The sequence below is a fragment of the Manduca sexta genome, chromosome 6 (genome assembly GCF_014839805.1).
Source record: "Manduca sexta isolate Smith_Timp_Sample1 chromosome 6, JHU_Msex_v1.0, whole genome shotgun sequence".
NCBI classification, from domain to species: domain Eukaryota; kingdom Metazoa; phylum Arthropoda; class Insecta; order Lepidoptera; family Sphingidae; genus Manduca; species Manduca sexta.
The window spans coordinates 9,525,310-9,543,467 of record NC_051120.1 but is presented as its reverse complement, the minus strand read 5'-3'; the positions used below and the strand labels follow the sequence as shown (position 1 = coordinate 9,543,467).

At 35.2% G+C, this 18,158-nt stretch overlaps 1 protein-coding gene across 2 annotated transcripts in view; it reads left to right on the top strand.

The window, feature by feature from the left end:
- Window positions 1–18,158, top strand: part of LOC115440485 (atrial natriuretic peptide receptor 1) — a 362,779-nt gene that overhangs the window by 126,263 nt on the left and 218,358 nt on the right. The window contains exon 5 of one of the 2 annotated variants that reach the window (XM_030164819.2): window positions 5,201–5,406. In XM_030164819.2, coding sequence (XP_030020679.1) covers window positions 5,201–5,406 — 206 coding nt within the window. Of the gene's footprint in view, window positions 1–5,200; window positions 5,407–18,158 lie in introns of those variants that run through there. The other variant, XM_030164820.2, reaches the window with a different exon arrangement.

Sequence of the window (18,158 nt, the reverse complement as noted above, 5' to 3'; positions counted from 1 at the left end):
CTTCTAATGAGGGCGTCAAACAATGCTTTCAAAGCCCCAATGTTCGTAAATTGGTTTGCCTGTCGTAGCACCAACCCCAGGTTACGGTAAGCTTTTTTGGCAACATTGGTGATATGTATCCTAAAATTCAAATCAGCAGAAAACCAGACTCCTAAATCCTTGACCTCAGTAACACGCTGGAGAGGTATCCCGTTCATGTGGTATTGATAGTGGTTTGGGCTCCGCGCACGGCTGAATGACAAAACTGAGCATTTATTCTCATTAAAAAATAATTTATTTTTTAGGCTCCACTCTACAACCTTATTTATATCCTGCTGTAGTATGTCGTGATCGGAGTTCTGCTTTTATATTAAAAAACTAATTTAAGGTCATCTGCATAAAGTAACGGTGTAGATACATTAATTGCCTTTGGTAAATCGTTTACCATTAAGATGAAAAGTAACGGGCCCAGGTTGCTACCTTGACTTACGCCGGATCTCGTAAAGTATGGTTCGGAAAGATAACCACGACAGTCAATATACTGACGTCTTTCGCGCAGATAGCTGGCAAAAAATGATAACGTGCGAGGAGTGCAGCCTACTCTAGCCAGTTTGGATAAAAGGATGTCGTTATCCACTGTATCAAAGGCTTTCTGGAAATCAAAGTAGGCGACGTCCACCTGGTGGCCCGCATCCACTCCTGGTATAAGGCGAGTCATCAAATCCAGCAAATTACCAGCAGTTCCCCGCCCGGGACGAAAGCCATGCTGCGCGTCAGATAGCTGAGCGCTTACTTGTGGATAAAGGCAATTGTGAATGACCGCTTCAAATACTTTGGCTGGAGTGCAAAGGATCGCTACAGGTCTATAGTCACTCGGCGCCGATCCACCGCCACCTTTCGGTACAGGTACAACACGAGTCAGTTTCCAGCGACCAGGAAATGAAAGAAAGTGAGCGCCTTGGTTCTCTGCATACCCTTTCGGGGATAAAGACGTGATGTGTTTTGGTTGTTTATTTTTTTTTTACTGGCAGCTTGTTACTTCGTGTACTATAAATGTAAATTTTACGACTAAAGTAAAAGCCATAAGAGTTACAACACGGGTCATAAGGCGATAGTAATAATTGTTACTGTCAATCATGAAATTGGCCGTTAGTTATGTGGCGTTAGTACGCCGCCAAAGTTAATAAAACATAATTATGCCGGCTTATAATAATAATAATAATATCAGCCCTGTATTATATATACTTGCCCACTGCTGAGCACGGGCCTTCTTTACTACTGAGAGGGATTAGGCCTTAGTCTACCACGCTGGCCTAGTGCGGATTGGTAGACTTCACACACCTTCGAAATTCCTATAGAGAACTTCTCAGATGTGCAGGTTTCCTCACGATGTTTTCCTTCAAGGTTAAAGCAAACGATAAATTCACAAAGAATACACACATGATTTTAGAAAAGTCAGTGGTGTGTGCCCTTGGGATTTGAACCTGCGGACATTCGTCTTGGCAGTCCGTTTCACACCCAACTAGGCTATCGCCGCTCACTAGGCTGTGCTGGCTTATTCAATATAAAAATTATTGGCAAACTTATCTACATTAAATTAATAATTTTGAAACAGATAAAAGAAATAAAATTACCTTTCGAAAGATCTAAAAAAATCGACTTAGTATTCATAACATGAATGTTGGATGAATAAAAAAATTACAGAGATGAGCTGAATTTTGGGCCTTTAAAATTACTGTTATTAAAGAATAACTTCTGTCCGCTGCTCTATTTGCTTTTTTTTCGAAAGGGAAATGAACAAAGAATCATGATTCATAAGCAATAATAATCTTAATAAAAAATTAAAACTCGGGCATAACTAAAATAAAACGGCAAAGACAATAAAATAATCATAGGCAGGGCAAAGGTTTATATAATGATAGGACTAATTTATCACACTGTAGAACAGGATTCCAAATTTGAAAAACATGTGTCTCTTTTAAATATTTTGTAACGGATTCCACAATTCTTATTTTAAAAATTAAATAAAAATACTGGCTGGTTTGATTTTTAAATTTTATTTATACTTTCAAATAAAAATAAAATGACATAGCAGTTCTATATTTATGATTAATGGTACGTAATTTTTTACCAAGATTCATTTTTCACGTGTATACAAACAACACGAATGAATGTTGTATATAGATAAAATGTTACAACAGTCCAGTTATAGTACTAGAGATATGATAACGTTGAAAGCAGGCCCTTCGAATATTATTTTTGGACACTGACTGACAGCTATCGATAACTTGATGAATATCTCTATTTATATTTGGGATTACTGGATTTTATTTTATCTCTAGTGGCCACGTGTTTATTAATAAAAATGTTCTGTACTTGTATTTGCTTTGTGATTAGCATTTTGGTTCTGCGTAGTGGTGAAAGCTACATTACTTTTGAGTGCTATAGGCTTTTTATCCAAGGAAAAAGAATTCACGCGGGCGGAGCTGGCCTTAGATACAAATGAACAAAATGCCCAAACTTTTTAAAAATGTTGGCGGAAACTGGGGTTTTGCTTTACGACCGCTAGAAGTCTGTTCTAAAAATAAATATTATATTATATTTTTTTAGTGAAAATGTCCCTGAAGTATAATAATTATAATAAATAAAAACAAGCTTCCCTATTTCCCGAGCAGAAGATAAATTACGGTTGGTAGAGTTTATTTAGGGTGACGGGGCGACCCTATCGCTGTATCGAGCACAAATTCCATGACAGCCAATTCACGTGTTTATTAAAAAAAAGAGTTTCATCGCTCGGGTCGCGCAAAGTTTATTGGGGACGCGAGTTCATTTCTTAGTTTAATTATTCTATATCTACAGTGGAATTGTTGTTTTGAGACTAGAAAATTACTGTTGAAAATTGATGGTGGGCTCTGGGTTAATTTGGGGGTTTGGGAGCCTACCTAATTAAAACTAATTGCCATCTTAACGATTACTTATATTTATGCGAATATTAGATTTTATAATAAAACTATTTTGCGGATTTTCCTTAATCCGCCTCGTGACCACGAAGGCTGCAAAGTTTTTTTTTTTTTTTTATTGATCACCAACACAAATTACACCAAAACATATTACAATAATAAAGTTATAATATTAACTAGCTAAGTGCCATTGTAGTTATAGGTGAAGACTGCATGCAAAGTTTTTAAAAATTTCGAAAAATTATAGCATAAAAACCGCAAAATACATTTATTTCACTTGCCATCTTTGTCAAAAGGTGAAGTTTCACAACCATCTAAGTAAACGGTATAGAAGAAAAAATATGATAGTAAAATATATTATTTATTTAATATAACAGCCACACAAACAACTATAAGAAATTATAAAAGAAATCATCTGGATAGGTTATGTGTTAACTTTTACAAACTCGAATAAACATTTTTTTATTTAATTTAATGTCTACTGTCTTAAATGGAAACCTTATTCATCCACGCGGCCCGGGACTACAGTCCAAAAAGCCACAATGTTAGTTTATCACTGACAAATGATTGTATTAAACTTGGTTTAGTATAGAGCTCCGTTCGCGAGGTTATTTCCTAGTCAATTTTTTTTTATTTAATATCGTGTCTACTTGTCTTTCATTGGGACCAGGGGCTCTATAAATCCACGAGGCCCTGGACTACAGTCCAAAAAGCCACAATGTTGATTTATCACTGACAAATGATTGTATTAAACTTGGTTTAGTATAGAGCTCCGTTCGCGAGGTTATTTCGTAAAGTCTATTTTTTTATTTAATATAGTGTCTACTTGTCTTTCATTGGGACCAGGGGCTCTATAAATCCATGCGGCCCGGGACTACAGCCCAAAAAGCTCTTATGTAGATCTATAACTGATAAGTGATTGTATTAAACTTGGTTTGGTATGCAGCTCCGTTCGCGAGGTTATTTCCTAGTCTATTTTTTTTATTTAATGTAGTGTCTACTTGTCTTTCATTGGGACCAGGGGCTCTATAAAATCACGATGCATATTGCCCACCATATATTTTTCCCACCTGATCCCACTGCGTCGTAACATGTTTTTGTACATGTTGCAGAACGAAACGGCTGCCCACCTGACGGCACCCTTCCGGGGAGTCCTATCCTGGGTAAATGTCCTTCAATCATTAAATTCGTTTGCTGATGGAATGTTTGCATCTGATTGGATAGTGGTCAGTATAGATGTAAATTCATAGTGGCCGGGGGGGGGGGGGGGGTGTGAGCTACGTATCAAATAGCGGAATCTCGCCCTCTCCCGACAACCTAAGCGAACCACATAAGTTCCTACTAGTTTTGTTTTAATTTTTAAGATTGTGAAACACAGAAAAAACCATAGTGGCGCTCGAGCGTCGCGTTCCAGAGCAGTCTGTGTATATCCGGTTTAATACAGGCCGACATAATCGTGTCGACTGGCAATAATCATCTCTCGTCAGTCGACATTCTATTGGACCCCCTTACCGTCTGTGGAAATAGGATCACAGCCATATAAAAAAAATCAGGCCGGCATAATCGTGGCGACTGGCGACGGATTTATCCTTGATGATACTTCATCTGAAAACTAACCAGACGCAGTGTTACTTCTGTTCTCGTATTCATATAAATTAAAATCGTTATCCTTCCTCGCTTTGCCGTAGTCGGGTAAAGTCTGTCTCATAATATTGTCACTGTTTTAATCTCTTCTCCGAATTTAATGTACACAAAGGAATTTATTACTTTGTACTCAGATTGTTTTAAAAGGGGCAACCCTAGCCTAGCGCGTTCTTTTCTCGGAATATTTTCCAGCCGAGAAGATGTGCAGTGGAATATTAACATTGCACGCTTTGTGCTCTTTGTAAGAATTTTCATTTCAATTATCTTTGTGAAGGTATTTAAATTATTAAAATAATACTCATACTATTTTTATATTTTTTATGGTACTAATAGCGCCTGGTAATATCTTTTTCTTGGTTTTGTGTTTTTTTAATATTGCGGGCGAAATTGTATACTGATCAATCGACAATACGAATTACCTATCCATATGAATAAAATAAGTACAAACCAAAAAATAGTCTTGCAATATTACTGGTTGTAATAAATTTAATTTAAATAGATTTTTTTAGAATATTTTTGTATATGTCTGCACTGTTTTGAATACTCCACGATTTTGAATTATTAGTTTGTGCGCACAGTGTGGTTTTTTAACACGCTTTTATTTTCACGCCATCTAGCTTCGAGTGGCGGCAATTGCTGCTCATTACTGAACCAGAGGCTCAAGTACACGTCGGCGGTAAATCCACATGCCATCTCATGATGAAGTCGTTCGCTAACTTCTTGAAGATGGAGGAGATAATCTACACCCCGTGGGACACCACTTCGGATGCCGGACTCAACTACACCGAGAACTTGAAATTCTACCTTGGCTACAAGTATACAAGTAAGTTATTAATTTAAATTATAATTAATTTTGGCTGCTTGGTGAATTGGTAAGTAATTATTAACGTTTATTGGACTAAAATTTACTATCTACAATTTTGTTCGGTGTATAATTTTGTTCTACAATGTGCCGTTAGATGGCAGTGTATAACGAATTTTGTTGTAACGTATTTATTTTCGTGATGTACGTGATTTTGTGTCAAAGTGATGTATAATAATAATTATTATTCGTATTATTATTTTATTAATTCTTATTTTGATGCAATCAAATTTATGTATACTGTTTAGTTTTGGTTTTGCTACTCATCACTAGATGGCGCTTAAGAAAGTATGTGTTTTCATCACTTCTACTTTCTACCACACGATGGCGCTAAAACAAATTATTACCCAACAGATTCGATTGGGCTCGCGCGGTTATAATATACGACAACTCAGCGTATCAGAGATATGTCGGCGCTAACGGCGGTCACCTATTAGCCGCCAGCATCCATACTTTCATGATTGGCATGGGATGGGACGTGCCAGGATGGGAAATCCAAAACCATCACACTTACGAAGACTTGCTTTTGCAATTCGTGGGAAATAATTATGCGAGTGAGTTTTGGAATCGGTTTTGAACGCTTATAAACCTGATAAGAGGTTTTTATGCACCGCCATTCAATTGTGTGGTCGATCACAGCCGCGGATCTATATAAGGGGATTTTGGGCTATAGTCCCATTGATAGCTTGGCCCCTAGTCCCCATTAAACACATTAGACAATATATAATCGTTGTTTGTGCCTCTCAATCATATAAATAATATATTTTACTATCCCCTTTTTCCTATGTACTTACGTTGTTATAGAAAATAGTTTTTTGACGCGATGGGAATTATTTGATTAATAAGCAGGCTTCCAAACTAGAATTAACTCACTCGATTTTTGATCCTCCCCGATCAATGTTATCCCACGAAATAGGCTTCCTCTCTTACACAGTTCAAGAAATACTGGCGGGTGTGGTCTTGACTTCACGCTTACCTTAAGTACCTACTTCACGGTGTGGTTTTGTTTGCACGTTTGGAGCACTTAAACATAAGTTATCTCTTACGACAATAAAAATATACGGTGTACGTTAATGTGGTAGATAATGTTTATAACCTGTAATTTAGAATTATTAGTTTTGCAACGTAAAATGTAGTAGTGTTTCCCAAAATAAATGTACGTGAAATAGTTTTTATGAAATATTGTGACCATTTTTTGTCCGTCTGTTGTTTGTCTTAGTATCTTCGTTTCTATTAAATAATAAATAGAATTAATGACCTAAGACAAAATAAAACATGACAGTAAAAAATCATCAAAACATTTCTTAAAAACTACTTCGTTACGTATGTAGTAGGTACATTTATTTTGAGAAATACTCAGTAAATAGAACTCAAAGTCTGAAGATAGAGTGTTCCCCTAAAAAGCGACCTAATTACCGCCTGAATAAGTTACATTTTACGTATAAAATATGTTTACGTCTCTACTTTCAATGTAAATCAGGGACATCCCTTTCTATTGGTGTCCGTAAGCCCGGCTTATTACGCTCCGGTCACGGGTTTATGTTCCGGTACATTAGCCTCTATTGCGCCTAACAAACGCCTTCGCAACTCGTAAAGGACCCCGATGAGCTCAAGGTCGGTTTTCTGTTAACATTGACAAGATATTTTTATATAATTGAAATAAAACTATTTTTTTTGGATCTTATCGCGTTTTTTTATATTATAATTCTCTCAAGTTTCGAAGACTCTGCAGCCTTCATGGTTACGGACTGAAGGTATTGGTTGTCTGCAAAATCAAAATTATAATATCTAACTACATTTTTCTTGCATCTGTTGACGGTCTGATCTACCTAGAATGAGCTCACAGTGTCTTGAAATGAATATAAAAAAACGCGATAAAATCCTCAAAATAGTTATATTTCAATTTCTAACATTCGTCTAAAACATAAGAAATCATTATTTTTATATCATTTTATCGTCAATCTTTAGACTAGCGATGGCTCATAGTTATCAGATCAAAATGAATTTATTTTGTTTAAAACATAGAGTAAATTGTGATGTTAAATATATTCACTATCGTACATCTGTGAAGTAAAACTTGATTGCCATTTTTGGAATATGTTTATTTTGCGCCATAGGTTTAGTAGGTAATAAATATACTTAAATTTTTTATTTTTATTTGTATAGTGTTATAAAAATACATCTAAAGGCCAAATTAACAAACTTTACCTCATTATACAAGATGAGATTACATGCAAAAATACAAACGCATAAATTAGCAGGCTAGGCAAGTTTTGTCCTCCTCATAAAAGAAATTGAAATGTTATCAGTAAAATCAATTATAACTTAAACAAAGTGAAAATAAATTTCCAAATTGGAAACGTGTTACTTATCTAACAGATTTATGATTCCAATAGCGAAATAAACACAGTAAATTATTTCTATCACTGAAATTTATTTGTTTATAAATATAACTATTTGTGTATGTGCTAAGCTCCTAAAAGAATGGATATTAGAAGCTCGATCAAGTAGGTCGTAATTCTTAGTAATGTTTTTAATTTTATTAATCCTTTGATTCATATTTTAAATTTAGAACAATGAATAACAATATCATCCTTTGAAACATATTTTATATTATTGATATTATAAATGCGATAATTTGTGAAAAAGTTTGAGAATTTTTTAAAAGTAAATCCAAAGACGAACGGATTTGAATGTAATTTATTTTATAATACAGATGGATTTTATAGGGTTCCATAGCTTAAAAGATACACTTGTAGTATCACTTTGTTGTCTGTCTGTATGTCAAGATCTTTTTTTTTAGGAACGCGTGGAGGTATCAAGATGATTTTTTGTGCGTCTGTCTCTATGTACCCTTTTTCTCAGGAATGTGTAAGGGTGTCAAGTTGATATTTATATCAAACTTGAGTTTATGATATCTTTTAGCTGTGGAAATTAAAATTTTATGTCATCGTGAAAAGATATGATAGTTATACGGCATAATTTTTGATTTTATAAAGAAATCAAAACTTATAGGGTAGGTACTTCTCACATACCATCATGAAATTTGGAAACAAGCAATGTCGTACTACTGTACGACTATGCTTGTTTCCAAATATGTTGCTATTTTTCAATACTTTTTTTCCAAATTTACGTCCTAATTAATTTGCATGTTAAGAAAAAATCTGATTATTGTAAATATGTGTTTAGAAAAAAAAACAGTAGTTTGTACGGAATCATCGACGCTCCAGTCCAACTCGCACGTAACCTTTTTACTGCTTCACAATATTCACACAAGTCGCAACAAAAATTATTCAGATAAAATATTTTTCATTTGCTCCGTGGAACTAATAAAGCCTCCATAAAGTGGATAAGAACTACAAGCGATTTCATTTCCGAGTAAAGGGGACAGAGCGAATTCCCAGAGAGCCAAACATAACGCGATACCTGCTCGTGGAGAGCGGGTAACGGGTATTTCATGTTCATACTATAACAATATTGTTACATTAGTTATAATTAGCGGTCGAAATTCGAATATGGAATCTAATCTATCTAAATTCTATCTATAATATTACTAGATTTTCCCTGCGGCTCTTTCCGCTTAAAAAGCTAGTAATAGTACAATTTGTAAGATACGACCTAATCACACTCTTGTAAACGTAAATAGAATTTAACTAACTTCTATCTATATAATATTACTTACTAGATTTTGCTTGCGGCTTTTGTCCGCTTAAAAGACAAAACCTAGTAATGATATATTTGTAAGAGACGACCTAATCACGCTCTTGTAAACGTAATAAGCTGTCCTTCACTGTCTGCTGTTTATTTGTTGTTATTTTTGCCTAGACTCGCTCTCATGCCAAAACAAGTGCGTAACATGATTTTAATTACATCTAATTATATTGTGGTTATTATATTCTAGGAGTTTTGTCCTCGCTAAACAACTTCCCATGTGTTTTTTTTTAACGGGCACAGTTAAGTGACCTCAAGCCTTATGGTAAGTGAAGATAACAAAAAAAATAGTTACCATCTCAGTTGTAGTACGTATTTGAATATTTGAAAAGAAAATCCGGTAGGAATTACATAGGTAATTGTCCGTCCCCAATTACAAAGAAATCTAGATAAAAAATAGGATGTCATAATGAAAATCAGGACAAATAGTTTCATTATGTACGCAAGCGAGATGGAACGAGATCTATTGTACGGAAAGACAAATAGACCGGAGCGGGAATTGAGCCTTTATACTTATCATTTAGATGACATATTATGAACAAATTGTGTCGCAAACCCTACGCAAAAATACAACTGAAAAGCTACAGTAAAGCAAAATTCGCAATTTTGTTCACTTGGACGGCATATTTATTATTGTTATTTGAGTTTTAAAATCAAATTACTGAAGTGATTTTGAAAAAAATCTATTGGACCAATCTGGAAGTATATATTAACTATTTTTGGGTTTTTGTGCTCAATATCGGCCCGGAGTTCGAAATTTGTTCCTGATGTGGCGAGAAACTTGCCGCTTATCACATCGTGGTATACATGAGGATTTGAAGGTGTGATGTATATTTTGTTTTTAAATCTTAGTTATTTCTTTCGCTAGAGATTCTAAAAAAGTTACCAAATGTAAAGCAACCAAAGTCTTTGACTTGACTTGGTTGATCGATCATTCCTACACGTCAAAACTCGAATGAATTCACCAATTTCATTCCTAATATTCCGTACGCTCAATTACGCTCTGCTTTATGTTATTGTTAAAGCGGGAGAGGTGGAGTGGGAGAGGAACATGAGTTCTCGATTTTACTTACAATTCATTATTTTTTCATTCTCCATATCTACTTGCCCCCTGGGCTATCCGCTAGCGACGCTCTTGGTCTTATGGTTAACAGTGCATACATACATAATATCACGAATTTATGCCCGAAGGGGTATGCAGAGGCGCAACTAGGGTACCCACTTTTCGCCAAGTATGCTCCGTCCCATGATGGGATAGGAGGCGAGCCTATCGCCATATCGGGCACAAATTCCAGACTCCGGGCTGATACTGAGCAGAGAAACCCAAATGTCACTTTGCCCGACTCGGGATTCGAACCCAGGACCTCAGAGCGCTATTGTACCGGACATGCAATACAACTACGCCACCAAGGCAGGTTAATAGTGGTAACCCATAAACAACCGTTAACCTTCGAATGACGTCACTCAAATCCCAGACCGATTAATGAATGACAATCGCAAATATTATACATCGAATGTCACCAATCAAAAGAGGGCAGTAATTAGAATTCTTTGCCCTTGTAATAAGGCTGGTGTTGGTCCCAGGCCAAACTGTCTAGATCATTTCATCTTGAGGTCTTGTATTTATTAGATTTCGACCAGTGAAGGTGACATTCAAGATTCAATCTTGTTTAATGTTTTTAGGCAAATTTATGTCGTTTGTTTGGATTGATTTTGATCTCTCTGATATTAATATTTTAGGTATTCTACTAATATTATAAATGCGAAAGCTTGTGAGGATGGATGTATGTATATTTGTTCCTCTTTCAGGAAAAAACTACTGAACGGATTTGCACGAAACTTTACAGTAATATTGGTTATACGTCAGAATAACATATAGGCTACAATTTTAATGATTTTGTGTAATTTGGTAAAAATATAACGATACATATAAAATAAATCGGAAAAAAATTGTTCCGGAAAATTCCTTCACGCGGGCGAAACCGCGAGCAAAAGCTAGTTAACTATAATAATAAGCGACAGTGGCGAAGGGTCCATATAACCCCATTCCTGCCTGCTGGCTTCCCTTCCTTAATATATGTAAGCAAACTATAGCCTAGTTGGGCGTGGAACGGACTGCCGAGACGAATGTCCGCAGGTTCAAATCACACACCTCTGACTTTTCTAAAATTATGTGTGTTTTCTTTGTGAATTATCGCTTGCTTTAACGGTGAAGGAAAACATCGTGAGGAAACCTGCGTACCTGAGAAGTTCTCTATAGGGATTTCGAGGGTGTGTGAAGTCTACCAATCCGCACTAGGCAAACGTGGTGGACTAAGGCTTAATCCCTCTCAGTAGTAGAGGAGGCCCGTGCCTAACAGTGGGACAGTATATAATACAGGGCTGATATTACTATATTATTTATAAATAAATGATTATTATTAATAACATTGTGGGCTTAAATTTAATTAGTATTAGTGCCTTTGTGTTGAGTTTCTTGTTGGAAAATTTCACCCTTCGCCACTGACAGCCGGTGATAGCCTAGTTGGAAATGGAACGAACTGCCTACACGAAGGTCAGCAATTGGTCTCACTTTCAACTCTGGGGCCTTATTCTCTATCCCGCACGTTATTTTGACAGTGCGTAACAAGCACTTAACACAACGCATCATGTTTAGGACTATAGAAATTTGGTTTACAGAATACCACTCCACGCACATTTCTCGAAGATAACATGACACGGCCGCGTTACGCGTTTACACTATCTTACAGAATAAGGGCCTTGTATATAATAAGAATCACTATCTACTTATTGGTATTGTAACACGCAGTTTTACTGGAGTGATACCACTGTCTTGTAACTAAAGGACTTCCCTGTTTCGTTTCAAAAGGTTATGTGATCTGTGGGTCCCATAAAAATGAAAAATACCATCTTCTTATTTATTTATTTGTAATAAGGTACACCAACAGCAATATATATTACATCAATCAATAATAAAAAAACGCAATAAGATATGTGTGCTACTAATAAGTGAACACAGCATTTACCACTAACAACATATTGAATTAAAATCTAAAACATAATAATAGGAGGTAGAAAAGAAAATTATAAATAAAATAATAACATAAAGTACTGAAAATATAAAATCAATGAGTAATGATTATATACTAAATAATTTGTCTATGTAATACTATTATAAACAATTTCATACAATTGGTAACAGAAAAGATTAATGAGAATATCTCTTTGACTAATTATAAGAATTACTTATTAAAGATTGTAAAATTCTTCTGGTATTGTAAATTTATCGAGACAGATATGATTTTATTATCAAGATACTTGCTATTTTAAAAATTATAATGTTAAAGTTTGATATGGGAAATTTTTATTGTATTAAGAATTTATCGGGGTAAATAAAAATAAAATACAATGTTATTTATGAAACATGGATATGGGAAATTCTTCTAATATTGTATTTTTAGTAAAGTAGATGTTCATTTACTATCAGCAGAACTGCTACTTATTTTCAAAAAAACTACAATGTTACTTATTAAAATCGATATGTGAAATCCTTCTGGTATTGTATTTTTACTAGGGCAGATGTTATTTTACTATCAGGACATCTGATTACTTTTGTAATAAAATAATTACGATGTCTAACTTCAAGATCAATTTTTCTAATGAAAAGCAAACAGCACTTTTATTTATCAACGAATATAAAAATAACGTAAAAGCAATTTTAATGTAAGCAAATAAGGCTTAAAATTATAACCCGACGTAGAACGTGCTTCCACATACCCTAAGGAAATAAATTTGGAACTTTTGCTCAGAACAAACGAACAAGCGATAAATATTTGGAACTTGTTTGAACAATTTACGAATTTCTCCCATTGAAAGTGTTACTTTTGTTGTCGGTTCAATTAATTTTGTGTGTGTACTGGCTAATGTAGAAGGTATTTTGTGGAACTTTGATGCGAGGAACTTTTTTTTTTCTGGTTGTAATGGATATGTCGTGAAAAACCTCCATATTGATTTATCCCAGTGATTCTTATTCCGGAGTCACCTAAGGTAACTATGCTATACCTATTTTGGCTATTCGTTATTACAGGAAAAAAATAGGTATCCTGTACGCACATTATGTTTTGGAAACTAACTGAAGATTGTCTTCCGGGTAAATTAGATAATTTTTATACCTGAAGAAACAAAAGGTTATAAATTATTAAAAATCTGTTAAAAATATTGCACTGGCTGGTTATGTGAAACTAAAAAAAAACTATTCCATTTTCAAATCCGGATAAACAGTGGTGACGTGAGAACGTATTTTCTTCTGATTAAATTCCTAGCCAGTCTCACCGCCAATCCACGTCACTTGTTACAAAGGAGTTTTATTCGCTAACCCCGAAGTTTTAAGGTTGAAACGACGTTTCTAGAAGCGAGTATATTATGATTTTTTTTTTGTGAGTTTGTTAATATAATACTGTCCATTTAATATGTAAAATAATGTATCATTGTTTTTTATAGTTCCATTGTTGCTATGGGTTTTTTTTATTCTGATTGTAGATTTATGATTTAAAATTAGAATATTGTTAAATTTTAGTTTCACATAACACACAAGGTGTTTACCTATTAAATATTTCTTTGCCTTAATTTAACTCAAAATTAGAATAAAATAGTCTCCCAAGTAACTGCTCGATGCCGTACAGCGTTACTTTTTCGCCGTGGAAGCATTTTTTATGACCGTACCTTTCTTACAGATACCCAAACGGTTTTTTTAGAACTAACACCTAAACAACTGACCCTACATAATGCTTAAAATGTGTACGGAACAACCCAGTACTGAAAAGGGAAGAATTAATGTACTGAGCGATTCGAGAGCTTTCATTGCGTAACCACGAAAGGGGAAAACAATGGACATATGAAGAGTTAAAGGGTGTATCAAGGAAAATGAATTGAACGTATACTGTGGGTTTTTTATGTATCGGACCACGCAGGCAACGCCAGGGGATACGTGCGAATTGGATACTGGAATCCCTTAGCGACTGCAGGGGCCTAGAGGAAAGTTTGTAAGGGATATCTGAGGGAAGTATGGGAAAAGGAACCCTCTTAGGATGTGAGGAAGGGAGGCCAAGAAATGTTCGCGTACCCTCGTAGGTCTCAATGTGAATTGGCAACTATGAGGTATACACATTTAACTGTGTGTCTAGAGTCCCGGCAAATGTTCCTCAGTGCATGGGCGTGCGTTCGGTGTGGAGACCAAGCGTTAGAATTACGGTGTGAGGTTAGGTTTATATGACACATATTATAATGATCGGCGAAGGTCCATATTGTATGGGGTTAGCTTTATATGACATATATCACGACTCAATATCGGCGGAGGTCCAACTAAGGATTATCATCTGTTCGTCACATATGGTAGCTTTTACCGCTTTTGAAACTCAATTAGCGAAATCAAATGGAGATTTAGTTTTTTTTATTGCTGTTTGGCAAAGTTGCTTCACTGCACCAGATGTTAAGAGACGTGAAGTACAAAGAAAATGCCCAAGGGAATATATTTTAACTATGCCAGAAATCAAATGGTGATTTTTTTTTTGGGTGTTCGGCAAAGTTGCTTCACGTTTCCTGATGTCATGCCAAACCCAAAGAAAGTGCCCAAAGGAATATATTTTAAGTATGCCATGACGTGAAGAATATTTGAACATATTTAACAATAATGGATAAGTTGTTTTAAAGGTTATTTTCCATTGTTAAATATCCTAATTTGAGAAGACAAAAGAATGCTAGCTATATCCATCTGGAATTTTATATTTATCTGTGTAGTATTTTATACTATCAAAAAGTTTTATAGGAGAGTTTTCCTGTTCTTTTGTGATGGAAATTGCTTTCTTACTGACGGAAGCGTGAACATTTATTCAGGATTTCAAAGTAATATATATTTTAGCAGCGATAGCCTAGTTGCTAGTGAAACGGACTGCTGAAATGAATGTTCGTAGGATCAAAAGCCAATGGCACGCACCTATGAGTTTTTTTTTTTTATAAAATTCACACAGTTGCAATATCCAAGTCTACATAAAATAGATAGTACAAATTACAGTGCTTTCTGTCATGCCGCTCCTGATGTTTTCTTAAAATAATTTGCATGTTAGTGAAAAAAAGCGGCGATAGCTTAGTTGGTTGTGGAACGGACTACCGAGACGAATGTCCGCAGGTTCAAATCCCAAGGGTACACACCTCTGAATTTTCTAAAATTATGTGTGTATTCTTTGTGAATTATGGCTTGCTTTAACGGTGTAGGAAAACATCGTGAGGAAACCTGCACACCTGAGAAGTTCTCTATAGGAATTTTGAGGGCGTGTGGAGTCTGCCAATCCGCGGTCAATGTGGTGGACTAAGCCCCAATCTTTCTCAGAAGTACAGGAGGGCTGTGCCAAGCGGTCAGACAGCAAATAATACAGGGCTGATATTACTATACTGTTATCATCGATGTATATGTACTACGCACTAGATCTGGCATGACGTACACTCATTGTGTTCGATTCAACTGTACTGCAATCCGTACACCTGACTTTAGTATGATTTCAATATAGACAGCGTGTGGTTATGTACGGAGTGACGCTCATAATTAAAGAACTCTAGTCTATTTAAACCTGGATGTGAATAAAAATATTAGTCAACTAAGTAAAATTATTTGTTGTTCAAGTGAATAAGTAGGTTATAACAGTGACGTTTTGGTTGCTATTTTAGTTCAGATTTTGAACAATATATGGACATTCGTGTTAGAGTAAGTTTACGTCAATGACTGTTATATACATTTAACGCCCTCAAAATGTAATTAGTTTCCTTCCAAGATATACCAGATCTGATAATACCTATTAATCAATATTGTCGCCCAACTAGGTCCCTCTGGCATAATACCGACCATTAAATATTAGCAACCGTTTGTTCACAACCCTTTATAAACGATGTAAGGGAAACCACAAAATCAGGAATAATGCCGAATGGAACACGATACTGACCGATCATCCGTTAAAAGGTTCACAATTGGATGTTATACCAAAGGGAACCAAGTTGAGAGATAAAAATTTGGAGTAAATTCTTTATTAGTTTAGGTCTACTTAGTTAATGCAATGCCGGAAATCAAGTTTGTCTTCCTTCAACACAATAACATCGTGAGAAAATCTGCATGCCTGAGAAGTTCTCTATAAGAGTTTGAGGTTATGTGAAGCCAATCCACACTAGGCCATTGTGATAGACTAAGGCCTAATCTTTCTCAGTAACAGAGGAAGCCCGTGCCCAATAGTGGGACACCATACAATACAGGGCTGATATTATTATTATCCTTCGATAAACTGTCAGAAATTCAAATGTGAAATAAGACGTTTGGCTCGCTTTGTATGGTGTTGCAAAGTTATATCTTAGATATGGTGTTTAATTACACATATACAAAAGAAGCAACTATATGTTTGCAAAGCTTCGGCGTTTGAGTGTGGTAAGCATGAAACACGCAATTTTAATCTTTTTAATGTATACAGGGTCATTTCGACATTGCGTTACTAAATGAAACCACAGGTTCGTGGTGACCTCTGCTAACACCGTGCAAAAAATTATTCATAAGTAACGAATATTTACGTCAATAATCCCGATTTTAGATTTATGGTTTTTTGATCACGCTGTCTCTTAGCGCGCTTAACTGAAGTGAATGAACTACGTCACAGCTGATGATATTATTACCGAACCTATAGGATTCAGAAGGTCAGCTCACAAATGAACTCCCAATACGTTCACTGACTTGGTTGCAGCAGTTCATTGAGTCAATAATTAATTACTACAAAAAATATTTCGTCAATTATAAACGTTATTTTCGTTAATAAAATAGTTTTCTTACCAAAAAAATTACCTACATAATTACTAAAGTTACAAGATTTAAATCTATTGGTATCGTATTTTTTTTTTAGATTCCACATAATATTCCGACATTTATTTTAATTCTAACATTAATATTTTGGTTTGTCATAATATCTAAAAGAAGACTACGTAGACATTACCGAACGTCATATTATGCCTTCTGTACCATTTCTTTGCTAGATAGACACTATGGCAATGCGTCCGAGTCTTTGACCGAGTCCGAAGAGCGCGCGATTATTCAATACAATAGTCGTACTCTTTCTCGCCTAAACTCGCAGTGTTGTCAGTATAAACTTTTTTACCAAAAAGCTTGCTAAAACGACACAGCATTTCAAAAATTCTGATATTAGATTTTTTTATTACATGATGTTCTAACAGATTTAACACACAATTGTATTACAAAATAAAATAAGTAATGATTTATGATGAAATGATTAATGAAAAGTCTACCTAATTAAAATAATACACAGCAATATTTTAGTATTTTTGAAACATTATTTTAAGTAATAAAGTATAATAGAGATTTTGGATTCAGTCATTCATTTTCAATAGGCATACAGGGTATAAAATAAACAAGATATTGCACAATAAAGTAATAATAAAAAAAAGTTTGGTAACACTGCGAGGGCACGTGATAGTTGTAAAACTCTGGCTCGTCAAATATCGTGTACCTCCAGACCAGTGTTGCCAAGGACAATTTGTTTAAAATCAAGAAGGTAAAACAAATCGAGATTTAGTGTTGTAGATCGGGACATAAAAAAGCAAGTATTTTTTTTTAATTTAAGTTTTATGTATTGCGTTTTACAAAAAATATCACTGCAAGTCATGCTAAAGTTGCGTTTACTTTGGATTTCTGTTTTCAACATCAAAGCACAGATCGCCGGGTAGTCGCATCTCTAAGCAAGATAATAAAACAAAACTGTACCTTCAGCGCTAGTGAGATACGTGCTATTTTGATTGCATTGTCGCACTCAACACAGTGCTTAATGCGTAGTTTATTTTTTCATAATACTTAATGGTTTTAATAATTTTATTGGTGCAAAACGGGTTACGTCCCCAGAACTCTGAAAATCGGGACGTCCCGTGCAAATCGGGACATCAGGCAACACTACTCCAGACCC